At 53.3% G+C, this 13,027-nt stretch overlaps 1 protein-coding gene across 1 annotated transcript; it reads right to left on the reverse strand.

The window, feature by feature from the left end:
- Positions 1–932: 932 nt before the first annotated feature.
- IFFO2 (intermediate filament family orphan 2) lies at positions 933–11,578 on the reverse strand. The gene is made up of 8 exons (XM_008589472.1): positions 11,521–11,578; positions 10,014–10,109; positions 8,715–8,855; positions 7,266–7,405; positions 3,471–3,591; positions 3,248–3,340; positions 2,178–2,308; positions 933–1,038 (listed from the first exon to the last, which is right to left on the reverse strand). The coding sequence occupies exons 1-8, from the start codon at positions 11,554–11,556 to the stop codon at positions 933–935; spliced, it is 864 nt and encodes a 287-aa protein (XP_008587694.1). The 5' UTR covers positions 11,557–11,578.
- Between the last annotated feature and the right edge of the window lie 1,449 nt (positions 11,579–13,027).

Here is a 13,027-nt window from a genome sequence, read left to right on the forward strand (position 1 = left end):
CCAAAGAAAGCAAGCAGTCAGGTGGACTATGGCCTTGCAGGAACCCAGGCCTCGCTACCAACCTTGACCGCACCCCCTTCCCGGTCAGTGCTCACCCTCAGAGGCTGCGAGAGAGATGGTCCCATCCCAACCTGGGCCTCCCTCCCAGCCCCAGGGGGGCCATGGGAACCAGAAGTCTGGGAGAGGGCCTACCTCCCACAATGATGTAAGGCAAGCTGCTTTTGTTTTGTTTGTTTTTTGCATAGTAGTTTAAACACAGTGAGGTTCCACCTGCCCCCACGGTGCCTTGCCCCTCCACTTTGCCACTCGATCCAAAAAGAAAAAAATTTGTCTTCCCTCCCTTCCTTCCATCTTTTCTTTCAGTGAGTAAGAATATCAGGGAAGTTCCCACCCAGGCCTGGAAAGGCTGCAGAGGCAAGTGGCTGCTTCCTGCGGGGAAGGCAGACCATCCCCAGCCCCAGGTAGGTCAGCGCTGGCAGACGGGAAGGAAGGGCATAGCTCATGGCCAATCAGAGGAGCAGGTGGGAGGGTAGAAAACCACATTATCCCACGCCCGGGGCCCCCACCCTCACCTTAGAGTTTTGTATAAAAACACCTGCTAGGAATAATTCTCTGGAGCTCAAAGTGGCTCAGCTTAAGGGAGAAGGCACAGTTAACACTGCATCGTCCGGACAGAAGTCTGCGTTTGTAAAGTGGAGAACAATAGAAATTGACAGCACCATTCCTTGGGTGGGTGGGTGGGTGGAGAAGGGGTGCTGGGGGAGGGAGGTGGAAGGAAGCAGCAGTCCCTCGGGGCCTCCAGAGAAGGGAAGGCGCAGGAAGTCTGTGTGATGAGGACCTAAGCCCCACCCCGAAGAGCCTTCCTGGCCCCATGCGGAGAGCGGGGCAGGAACCCCGTCACCAAGACCACCAGGCACATGGGGCCTCGGTCATCAGCTGACCATGGGCTCCACATCTGCCTCCCGCTCGAACTCATCCTGGATCTCGTCTGTACTTCCTGAGTCGCTGCTGGCCACAGAGCTGGGGGACGGAGAATTCCTGGAAAGTAAGAGAGAAAGGGGAACATTTAGGAGCAGCCTGGGGCCCCTAACGGGCCAAGGAGCAGGAGGGCTGAGCAATCATTCCTGTAATATCGACCCTCAGAGGGGGTACTGCCCTGAAACCCGGACCTGGCTCCACCTTGCTCAGAATCCCCTAAGCTCATAAGTTGCACATGGCTCTTGAGACCTCGTGGGGCCCCCTGCCCTGGCCTCTAACTGGTCTGGATGCACCAGCTTCTCTAAACGGAAAGCCCGAGCGTGGGAGCAGGGATCATGGATTGAGCTTGGTTCTCAACCTCCAATCACCAGCCCTGGCCTGGAATTCTGGCTCTATCACAGATGAGCTGGGGGCCTCGGGCAACCTTGTCAACTTGCCTAACTAACCGTCTGCTCCTCCGTCTAAATGATGGAGATAATAGCAGTGGGTTCTGGGGGATTCAGTGAGTTAGAGGCACAGCAGGCTAAGCTGAGCCCCCTGCCCCCAGTGCTTCCCACAGAGCGTCTCTCCCTCTTGTACAGCAAAGTCATAATAAGAAAGACAATTACAATCTATGTGTATCTGTGCTCTACGCCAAGCATTCTTCATGTATTATCTCATTTTGTTACCAGCGCATCTGTCCCCCAACAAGGTTGCGTGCCCTGAAGTCAGGGGCTCTGTCTTTGTCTGTGTCACGCCTGATGCATGTCAGTTTCCCAGACACAGGCACATCTGGCCTTGGGATGGCATATGGGAAAGAAAGGGAAATACCTTCCCAATAGGAGCCTAATCAGCAATGGTGGGATGCCCCGTCTACTTCCTCCACCCCACCCCACCCCAAGTCAGCAGAAAATGGGGCTTAAGCTCCAAGAGGGTAGGGGATCTGCTCATTACTGCATCCCCATGGCTTTGCACATAGGAGGCCTTTGACAAGTATCTGCTGAATCACTGGGGGGCAGGTTTGTGGCAGTAGTTACATGAGATTGGATATGTAACCCATCCAGCACATAGTAATAGTAGGTGGGCTAATATTCCCTGGATGCATGGGTGGATGGATGGAGGGACAGACAGATGGGTTGGGAAGATGAAACATGGCCAGGCTATAAATTGCAGTTCCAAGGACTCCACTGCTGAGTCCCCAGGTAGGGCAGGCCGGGTACCTGTCTGCGGAGCCTTTGATGAGCCGGCGGCAGGTTTCCATCTGCACATCCAGGCCACGCTTCATGCTGCACATCTCCATGTACTCATGCAGGTGTCGGTTCATGTCACTCTTGGCCGTGGCCAGCTCCAGCTGGGAGGAACCAAGGGGGACCCAGGGGAGGGCAAGTCATCCTCAAGGCAGAGCCCTCAGCAACCTCTCTCCTCCCTTCCTCAGCGGTGACACCATCAAGGCCACCACTGGACATCAGGCCCTCAGGACTCTGCTTCAGGACATCAACCTCCATTACCCTCTACTCTCTGCACACTGGTCCATCACCTCTAGAACCACTTCTGGTCAAAGGGGAGTGGTTACTTAGCAACCCCAGACGCAGCTTGCCCTGATAAGTCCCATGGAGTTCTGATAATTCCACCATGCTCAGCATCTCTGAGCTTCTTCATGGTGGACTTAATCAGAAAAAATCCTCACATCATCTCTTGCATGTTTCTGACCCTTCTCCTCTACCAGATGATACTTCCTCTAGGGACAGTACTGGGCTTCTCTTTCTCCAGCATGATAACAGCAGTAACTCTCACTTATAGAAGTGGTCAAGTGCACAGCCTCTGGCACCAGAGAGAACTGGCTTCAATGCTGCTTCCTGGCTGTGAGGCCTTGGGCAAGTCACATGGTCTCTTTCAACCTCATCTCCTCCTCCATAAAATGGGTGCACAGTCCCTACCGCATAGAGTAGAGATAAGGATACTGGGAGGGTGTACTCGGTGCTTAGTTAGTGTCACTTGATATCACTCAATGTCAGCTCTGGTTATGAGGAGATTATCATCTCAGCTGAATTAAAAAATAAACCTCTCTGGGACATACAGGGATCACCATCCCCATTTTATAGATTAGGAAACTGAGGCCCTAAGAGGGATGTGACTCACCCAGCACCAGGCAGGGAATTGGTAGGCCTCCTGACCCTGTCCCTCCCCCACTCTGCCAGCCCTGCCCACATGGGCACTTGATTCCCAGGGGTCTCAACTGTGTGGCCCTCAGGGGAGCCTCACTAGTGGACTCCACGGCCCAAGACCTCACCTCTATCTGGCCTATCGTTTCCTGGTACTCCTTGTCTCTCGTCTTAAAGAAGGATTCAGTCTCGTGGATCAAGTTGCCCAAGTTTTCCTCTTGCTGGAGAAACAGAACAAAGGGGACAATTTAGCTGGGTGGTGGGGGCTGCAGGGGAAGAACAGGATGAGGGATCATTGAAACAAGGTGCCCCCCAACCCCCGGGCTTTGGGAAGCCAGGCCCTGGCCTCACCTCGCCCTGCAAGTCAATGGTTGGATTGCAGTTGGTGAAATCCTCCCAGAGCAGCAGCGTGTCTTCATTCTCTTCCCAAGTCAGGCTGTCACAGTCGTCATCAAAATCAAAGGTTTCCCGCCTAGAGGGGTGACACCAGAGGGCATGAGTGAGCAGAAGGCAGGCTCCAGGGGCCCATTCAGGGGACACAAAGGAGCAGCTGTTCAGTGGGTATACACCTACAAGGCTGTCCTCAAAAAAGACAGGGGTGGTAGCCAGAGGGGACACTGGCCTTACCCAAAAAGAGTTTAACTCTTTTAAAATGAAGAATGTATATATATATTATTTGTACCATTTAAAATGTATATTTTTAAGGTGCCAGGATTTAATGGAGACTAAAGATATTTTCCTCCTGAGTCCAATCTTGTGATTTTTTTCATTCATTTGACAGGTATTTCTTGAGCTGCTACTTTGCACAAGATGATTTATATCATGTTCTCTGCAACTGGGAGAGGTTGATATTATTATTCCCATTTTACAGACGAGGAAATTATAGCTCAGAAAGAATAAGTCACTTGTCCAAAGCCACACAGCTAGCATGTAGCAGAAACTGGGGCTGAAAGCCAGATCTTCTGTTTTCTACATCTTTTTCCTCCCCATGAAAACATCACCAAGCACCCACTGTGTGCTGGGCACTGGGATGGTCACTAAGTATATATTAAAATGCAACCAATTCCACCCTCAAAACAATCCTGTGAGGTAAGCGTAATTATTATTCCCATTTTACAGGTAAGGAAACTGAGGCTCAGAGGGATTGGGTGGCCTTCTAGACCATTACATGCTGGAAAATGGATTTGAATTCAAAACCTAAGTGATTTCAGAGCCTCCTGATTGGCTAGATCTGGGTGAACAACCATCCAGGTTTGCCTGGGACTAAGGGGTCTGCCAAGATGCACTGGTTATCCCAACTGGAGGGGACTTTAAACATCATCCCACCCAGCACACCCACTACTCAAATGCAAAGCTGAGTGCGTAGGAGTTAAATCATTTGACCCAGCAAATCACTGGCATGGGAGGGTGTGGATGCCATCTCCAGATTCCCATCCCAGGGCTCTCCCCACTGCCTACGCTCCCTCCTTCAACTCCTTCCTAGATCCTCAGGGCATTGCTCCCGACCACCATGCGATGGACTGGGTTGGGAATCACTGGATCGGCCCAATGCGAAAGCATTTCTGGTAAAAAGCAGCTTACAGCACCCCCTAGAGTCAGGCCGGGCAGATTCCTCACCAAAAAGCAGTTTCTGTGGGAGCCTGAACTGGGGGAGGGGGAAGGGGGAGGTGCTGGAGAGGGAGGCACGTCTCCGGGGACCCTGGGGTCAACCGTCACCGCATCACATACTCAACTCCTGACTTCACTTCCTTCCCAGCCTCTGGAATCTCAAGGAAACTCCAGCTGAGGGACCGGGAGCCAAAAGAGAAAGGAAGATAGACAAGGGAAGGGACTCAGAAGAGGCACCCCCACCCTTCACAAATCTGGAAGGTGGGGCTGAGCTGAGGAGCAGGTCTGGCCCCGGTGCAGAGAAAGCAGCAAATTCCTCTTCTTCTCCTTGGTCTGAAGCCCAAGCAACTGATTTGGATCAAATCAAAACACAGCCTTGACATGGGTGCATTATTCAAAGACTTCACTACAACTGGCCGGGGGGTGGGGGCAGCCTCCAGCTTGGGGAGATGTCAGGGCCCCGCCCAGGGTGGAGTGAGTGTGGCCTTGCTTAGAACTACAGAGTGGGGGCTTGGGGGTGATCAAAGGGATCAGAGGGTTTTTCTTTAACTTGGGCAACTTTACAAACAGACAAATCTAATTAGATACTGTACCCAATTTAGATCTGTCGACAGGCAGGCGCCCATTTCTGCAGCATGTTCTCGCCTGACTGATCTGAATGCTTTTTCTACACACAGGAGCCTTTGCCCATGACTTGGCTTTCAGAATGTGCCCCTTTGCAGCCCACTCCATTCCTGGTCAGCTTAACAATTCCCTGGGGACTTTGCGATTTCTCCAGAGAAGCCCTTAGTTCAACCAAATGAACCCAGCCTGGGGGCTCTGGCTCAGAAATGCTCAGAGCAACATTCAGAAAACCTATACCTAACCAGTAGTTCTTTTCAACAGCCCCTCTTGTCAGCCAAAGAAGAGAATATGAGATATCCAAGATGAATGAATCAAGGGGTTTCCTCATCACCCTCAAATAGTAAACCCCCAATACAGCCCCCATCTTGTTCTGTTTCGAGGGAATGGCAGACCCAGGGAAATATCGGGCAAAGGAACTCCCATCCCTATCCCAGTTCCAACTCCTGCCCCTGCCTCCTCATCTTCCTTATGAGTCAGCCTGGCTTAGCTGCAAGGGGACCAGGGCAGGGACAGTGATGCCGTGAAGAGGGGCCTGGCTCTGTGCTAACTCCTTGCGTGCCCCTCTCGCATGGGCCTGATTCCTCATCTGTACGATGCAGGGGCTGGGTGGTGTGATCTTTGGGCTGTGTAACACTAAGCCAGCCTCAGGACTGGGAAAAAGAGTTCTCAGAGTGTAGGGGCCCAACTGTGAGGAACTCCAGAGAGAGAGCAGGCCAGTGGGCTGGGGAAAAGACAGACCCCAGAGACCAAGTCCCAGCCCTGCCCTGTGACTCAAGACCCTCAGAGAAGTCATCCTATGCCCGCAGCTGCACCTGTTTCTTCCCCTGCCTCATCCCACTTTAGGGTACTACATGGCTTAGAGTAAAGATGGATCAGGAATGAGAATATGGCACTGAAAAGGTCACGGCCACAATGTCATTCCTGCCCCAAGCCAACTACACCCAGCGAGGTGCTGTAAACAAGCTGTCTGTAGGGGCGGGGGAGTGGAGCCCTGATTGGCAGCATTTGCCAGCTTCCTACAGTGGCAAATTTTAAGCTACTACTGTGACATCACTGGACAGGGAGTGGACAGACATGCACACAACCAGCTTCCAAGAGCTGGTACCAGCCAGCTCTGACCCATTTCTGACCACCCCCATCCCCGGGCAGCATGGCACAGTGGGGGCACACCACAGTGAGTGACAGGCCTGGTCTGAATCCCAGGTCTGAGCAGTCGGCCATGTGGCTTCTCTTCTCGGAGCCTCAGTTTCCTTGTCTACAAAAGGAGAGTGAGAACCCTACCTCCTGGGTTGAGCGTCAGTGAAATGACGTTTGTAAAGTGCCCTTGGCATGGACAATGCTCAGGGAACTTCGGGAGCCCTCCTCTGACCCATGCGTGGGTCAACTCAGCCAACCCAGCAGAGGCAGACTAGAGGAGTGGATCCATCGAAGGCCTGATTGAGAATAGCCCACAAATATGGTCACCACTACCATGGGCCCTCTGGATCATGGAGTCATCAGAATCAGACACTCTACACATGCCCAGGGGACAGCCTAGCCCCTTCATGCCATGGGCAAGAACAGCCCCCCCATCCCCCTCACTGAGCTGAAGCAAATTTCTCCTCTCACCCCTTTTTAGGGGGAAGGATGGCAGCACGCAGAAGAGCGCCCACCGGGCCCAGATTCAGCAGCCGCTAACCCACCCTCTCCACTATGCCAGGGGCCCGGCAACGCCTGCTCTTATCAATATTCCAAGAGAGACTGAAAATATGAAACTCCCCAAATGATAAATGTTGAAAATGAACCCAAATTCTTCAAGAGCACCGTGCTAACCAACAAAACCTATCTGAAGGCTGCCCCAGCCCAGGCCAGCCCTGTCCCAGCCATCTGGGGCAACAGAGAGAAGTGCCCAGCAGGGGCAGCAGGGACACTCACAGCTGGTTAAACATGCGTTTCATCTCGTCCGTGATGTTCATGGAGCCAACCTCGTCATCTGAGAACCGGTTCACCTCTCCCTCCTGCTCGGAGATGTCATCATCCGAAGTCACCTTACGCTCTTTCTTTTTGGGGACCACCTGAACGGGGAAGAAAGAGATTAAGGTAACTGGGGGGCTTGGCTGGGATGGAGGGTAGGGGTAGACTGGGAAGGGAGCCAGCATCCCACGGGATGGATGGAGTGTGGCTGGAGCCAGCCACTGCTGGGAAAGATGCGCAGGTCCTCTAAGAAGCAGGTGGCGTTAGCAGGAAGCGTGAGGTGAGACACATGCAGAGTGAAGGACACAGATGGCCTGGACCCTCCCTGCCCTAGGAGGCCTCACCCCTTCACAAAGAAGCAGCCCCAGGATTTGGGGAGAGCATTGGGCCAGACTGGAGCACAGAGTCCCCTGGGATGTCTCAGAGCCAGCCAGGAAGACAGAGAACCCCTCACCATGGCCAAAACCACTCCATGCTTCCCAGAGCCTTCCTGCTCACATGCAAAAGCAATGGACACGTGGCCCAAGGTTCACCGAGCTTCTACTCCAAGCACACAAGACAGGAACAAACAGAGGCTGCCTCGGTCTCCCCTGCTTCCCAGCACAGGGGCAGCAAGAAGGCATGGAGGTGGAGAAAGGGCCCCAGGGAGGCCCACATGACGCCATCTATGTCCAAAGTCACACACATAAAGCGACAATGCACCGTACTGCCCTGGGCCCAAGCAAAAGCCAAACCACACCCAAAAGTCAAGAAGCAGCCTTCGGAGAATGGTGTGTGCCCTCAGTTTGCTGGACCAGCCCCCAAGGCCTCTCAGAGGCCAGCCTCACCAACGCTAACCCGGCACCTTTGCTCAGGGCACCCACACTTGCACGTTAGGTCAGGGGGGTGTGAAGAGACTCTTTGGAGGTAACAGAAAATAGTCAAAGGCCAACACTCCTCTTCTGAATTCTGAGACCCGTCTGCCAGGGCCCAGGCCAGCTCCTGCAGTTCTCCCAGTAGCCTGGCCAGGGCTCCCTAACCGTGGAGATGATGCCTGGTTCTGGCACCCAGAGGAAGAGGCAGGCAGCGGGGCAGAGGACACTGTGTAGGCTGGTGGACCGAGCCCTGAAGGATCAGGGGACCTGAGTTCTAGCCAACTCTGCCACTTCCTTCCTGAGCATATCACATCACCCTGGGCTTCGGTCTCCTCAGCCACAGGACAAAGCAGTCAGGCTTGATGGTGGAGTCAGATGGGCTTATGAGCCCATGAGTCCCTGATTCTACATTTCCCTGGGGAGGCCAGAGCACCGGGTAAATGCTACCTCTCTAGGAAGGGAAGTGAGCGGGTTGTCGAGGGAAACGGGTTGGCTGGGCAGGGCTGGAGCCAGGGCTGCTCTGGGGGGTGGGGGTGGCAGCTGGTGAGCTGGTCACCTGGAAGATCTTGGACACGTCTTCCGAGTTCCGCTGCTGTGCGACATCGCACAGCTTGGCCGTGATATCGATTCGGCGGCAGATGTCCATGTCCACCTTCATGGCCTTTTCTTGGATCTTTGTGTCCAGGTCTGTCATGGGCTGCAGGGAGGACAGCAGGGGGTTACGTGAGTGAGGGATGGAGCAAGCAGGAGGGGCTGGGCTGAGAGGTGGGGAGGCCCCCAGAGTACGAGGGAGCCTTGAACTTTTCCTGGGAGTGGAGGCTTGGGTCAGCACTGCTCAGGGTAGGGAAGGACGTGGGGGCCTCAGGAGTTAAGGGCTTCGGCACCCATCGAGCGGACAGTGTGAGACTCTGTGTGCTGGTCTCCCTAAGGGCTGGAAGGCGTCCTCTCAGCAGACACAGAGTCAGTGTTGATTTTGTTAGAGCAGAGAAAAAAAGAAAGACCACTCCCACTGTTGAAAGATATTCCTTCTTTGCCTACCCGCATGCCCCACCTGTTCCTCACACAGCAGTGCCTGCCAAGGCAGGTCTTTCTCCTGGATTCCTCCTATTCTGGCAGCGGGGGGTCGTCTAGGACCCAAGTGAGGGGAAGCCAGGTGGCCTCCACCTGAGGTCCCTGGAGGCTTCTTCCAACCACACCCAGCCTCATGCCCCTCAGCAGCAGGAGCCACACCAGGCTGAGCCACCCATGTTCAGGCTCTTTCTCTCTGGCAGGCTCTGTCTACATACCACCTGCTGCTCAAAGGCATCAGGACACCCAGGTCCCCAGCAGCAAGGAGACCTTTGCTGCCAACAGCTCCCCCAACCAGTAGTTACTCAGAGGGGCCCAGATTGTCAAAAGGACACGCACACTGGCCTTTCCTGACCCTACAAAGTAACACTGTTGAAGGCCACTACAGAGCCTCTGAGGCTGGCACAGACCAGACCACACTGGGCCCCAAGCTGCCATTTGCCCCACTGTGCCCCACGGTGGCCCCACCGGGCCCACCCTCTTTGAGGCGCGCTGGGAAGGGGTCAGAGCAAACACACACAGACAATCAGTGGAACCCCCAGGGAGGGCGGGATGGGTTAAGCAGCAGATTAATGCATCTCTACTCAGACCGATGGAAGCGGAAATGGGGAGGTGGCGGGGAGAAGGGCGCCCGGTCTCCGATGCATCCGTCATCCTCACGGTCAAACGCAGCCAGCCAGGATTCTAACTAGAAGCTGAGCTCTGGAGCCTCGGAGTGAATGAAGCATTTGCATGACAGGTGTGGGGGGAGGTCACAACACCTGGGATGATGGCAGGTGGCACTTACGTCACTCATGAGCCCCTTAAACACCACCAGTTCGGCCTTGAGCCGCTCGATCTTTTCATTCATTTCCTCCTGGATGGCATCAGCCTCCTGCGCCGCCTGCGGGGACAGAGACGGGGGAGGCTTTAGAGGGACCAGGCATCCTGAGAGGCAGGATATCCAACCAGGCTGGGCGCCTGCATGCCAGCGAAGGGAGCCAAGGACCTCGTCCCTGCCTGGCTTCCCTGCTGACTGCTTAAAACAGGTTTTCAAGGATTATTTATTGCATGGAAAAATCTGTGGCAGATGTTAAGAGGAAAAGAACAGGTTAATGTAACAAGTGATCTCAATACATTAAAATATCAATCCATTTGAAACTGAAGGTATTTGACTATCTCTGGTCTTAAAAATGGCAACATCATGTATGTCAACCTAACATGTGCATCGAGAGGGTGTAGGTGTGTGTTGCACAGAAAAGACTGGAAGATTGCACACCAATTTATCACCTGTGGAAGGTAGAACTGGAGGTAATTTTATTTTCTTCTCTGTGCTTTTCTGAATTTTCCTACTATTTGACCACAACATGATACGTTTATAAAGAAAAAAATACTTTTGTCATGAAAGGGGGGCATTCATCCTTTTCCTTCTATACATTGACAATTATTTCAATCTATCTCTAACTTTCTTAGAAGGTAAATGCTTTAAATATCAGAAAGCACTTTTTTAGATTTTTTTTTTTTTAAATATGACCAGTAAGGGGATCTTGACCCTTGACTTGGTGTTGTCAGCACCACACTCTCCCAAGTGAGCTAACCAGCCATCCCTATATAGGGATCCGAACCCATGGCCTTGGTGTTATCAGCATCACACTTTCCCAAGGGAGCCATGGGCTGGCCCAATTTTTTAGAAATTTTGAAAGAACTTTTCATGTCTTTTCATGGGGTCACTACTCATGTTCCCATTTGATGGAGAGGAAAATAGAGGCCAAGAAGGTGAAGTTTGCTGTTTAGGGTGCACTGCAGGTCCAGAATGCAGAGCTACCAGCCAGAGCAGCGAGGGGAAGGTCCTTAATGCTCTGGGGAGTCTGCTGGGCTGGGAGCCCTCCTGGTGTCATGCCTACACACCCCCTCTCCAAGGCATTCTGCCCCAACGCAGGGGACCTGCTAGCTGGGGCACCAGGGGCTTATGGACTACCTAGTGCCAGCCCTAGGTAGGAAGACAGAGGCCAGAGAGGGGAGTCACTGGCCCCAGGTCATCCAGCAAGCTGGGGCATCCCTGGGACTTGGGCCCAGGCTTCTCAACTCCTGTATCTGAGCTTTTCTGTGACACTAGGCTGGTCTATTCCTAGCTCTAAAGTAAAGGATGCAGAAGAGGCCTCTGGGCTCCATAGAGAAGAAACTGAGGCAGCAGGAGGAAACGCAGAACAGGGACTGTGCTGGGAACTGCCTCCCAGCTTTGCCCATGAAGACTGTGCCCTGGCCACATGGCTCTCCTGTGTGCCTCTCCTGATGAGAACCTTGAGGACTCTTACCTCCTGCAGCGTCTCCACCATGGTCTCAAGGTTCATGCGTTTGGCGAGTTCCTCCTCCCATCTGCAAAAGCCAAGAAGGACAGGTGGTCAGAGTGTGACCTCCCCATGCCAGTCCAGCCCTCAGACACAATGCCAGCTTGTGCCCAGGCTGGGCGAGGAGGGTGCATTGGGGACTCCATCCCTGCCTGCCCTCCAGGAGCTCCCAGCCTAGGGATGGTGTGTGAGAGGATGGCTTGATGCATGACCATAATACCAGGTGGCGGTGACAAGTGCCAAGTTCGAGGCATGAGCATGGCATGGTGGAGAGACAAAGGTGGGCAGGATCGCCACCCTGCCTTCACACAAACTAAAGTGCTGTGCAAATGCTGCTGCTCTCTCTGTTGCTGCAAGAGGCAGTAGCAAGGCTGGCCCATAGGACTACAGGCTGGAGCCAGCTCCAACCTCAGGCTCTTCTTTGCATCCATAAGAAACAAACTTTCATTGTGCCAAGCGTTGCAATCTTGGAGTCTCTTTGTCCTGCAGCCCACCATAACCAACACAGAAATCCCCTACATAGGTGTTATTATCCCATTTTACAGATGTGGAAACTGAGGTTCAGAGAGGTTAAATGTCTCATCTAAAGACACACAGCTTGTCAGCAGATGGGGCTACAATTCAAACCCAAGTCTTTTTTATTACATTAAAACAAAACCCAATAAATATAGCTCTTACTTATTTAGCGTTTATTATGTGCCAGGCCCCATACCGAGAACTTTCCATGTATTGTTTCATTCATGCATGCATTGGTTGAAGCTTGACAGGAAAGGAGAGAGGGGAGAAGGCACAAGATTCATAGCGTACCCAGGAAGTGGGTAGGAGCGGTTCCCTGGGGTCAGATGATAATAACAATAATAACCGTAACAACACCAGCTCCCCTCTATCGAGACTTATTTGTACCAGGCACTGTTTTACATAAAGTCACTCAACCCTCTGGAGTAGGCATTATCATTATCCCTGTGTTACAGGTGAAGAAAGGAAGACACAGAGTCCTGTGCCCAAGGTCAGGGTGAGGAAGGTGGAGCCAGGACTCAAACCCTGGTGGGAGGCCCCACATTGACTGCTCGTAACCCCCTGCGGGGCTTCCCATAGACGCAGGAGCCGTCAAAGCCTGAGCCCTAACCCACTGTCCCCATGCAGAGTCCCCTCTCTCCCCGGAAGAGCTGGGGGCAGGCTCCTTCCCTCCCTCCATCCTGGGCCAGACAGACAAGCTTCTCTCTCTCCTGACCCCACTGCTGCCCTCCCTACATGGCCTCAGAGCAGGGAGGTCTGGAAGCCTTTTAGGATGCTGTCGGGGCCAGCTAAAAATAGGCCAGAGGGGAGGAACGGATGAAGAGCCGATGACGTCACCAGCTTTTGGAAACAAGAGAAGATGGATATTGTTTGCACACACAGAGGAAAATTCCTCCTCTCCTACACCAGAAGGCCCTAGCCAGGGCTCCCAGAGGACACACGCGCTCTCCTTCTCCCA

Source organism: Galeopterus variegatus, unplaced genomic scaffold, assembly GCF_000696425.1.
Source record: "Galeopterus variegatus unplaced genomic scaffold, G_variegatus-3.0.2 Scaffold137, whole genome shotgun sequence".
NCBI lineage: Eukaryota > Metazoa > Chordata > Mammalia > Dermoptera > Cynocephalidae > Galeopterus > Galeopterus variegatus.

Bases quoted from the DNA above. Each gene is read 5' to 3' on its own strand.
- IFFO2 (XM_008589472.1), bottom strand. From the start codon at position 11,556: ATGAACCTTGAGACCATGGTGGAGACGCTGCAGGAG. The intron at 3,341-3,470 runs GTGAGGCCAGGG...CTGTTTCTCCAG, and splicing joins CCATTGACTTGCAGGGCGAG to CAAGAGGAAAACTTGGGCAA. The intron at 1,039-2,177 runs GTACCCGGCCTG...CTTACTTTCCAG, and splicing joins ATCAAAGGCTCCGCAGACAG to GAATTCTCCGTCCCCCAGCT.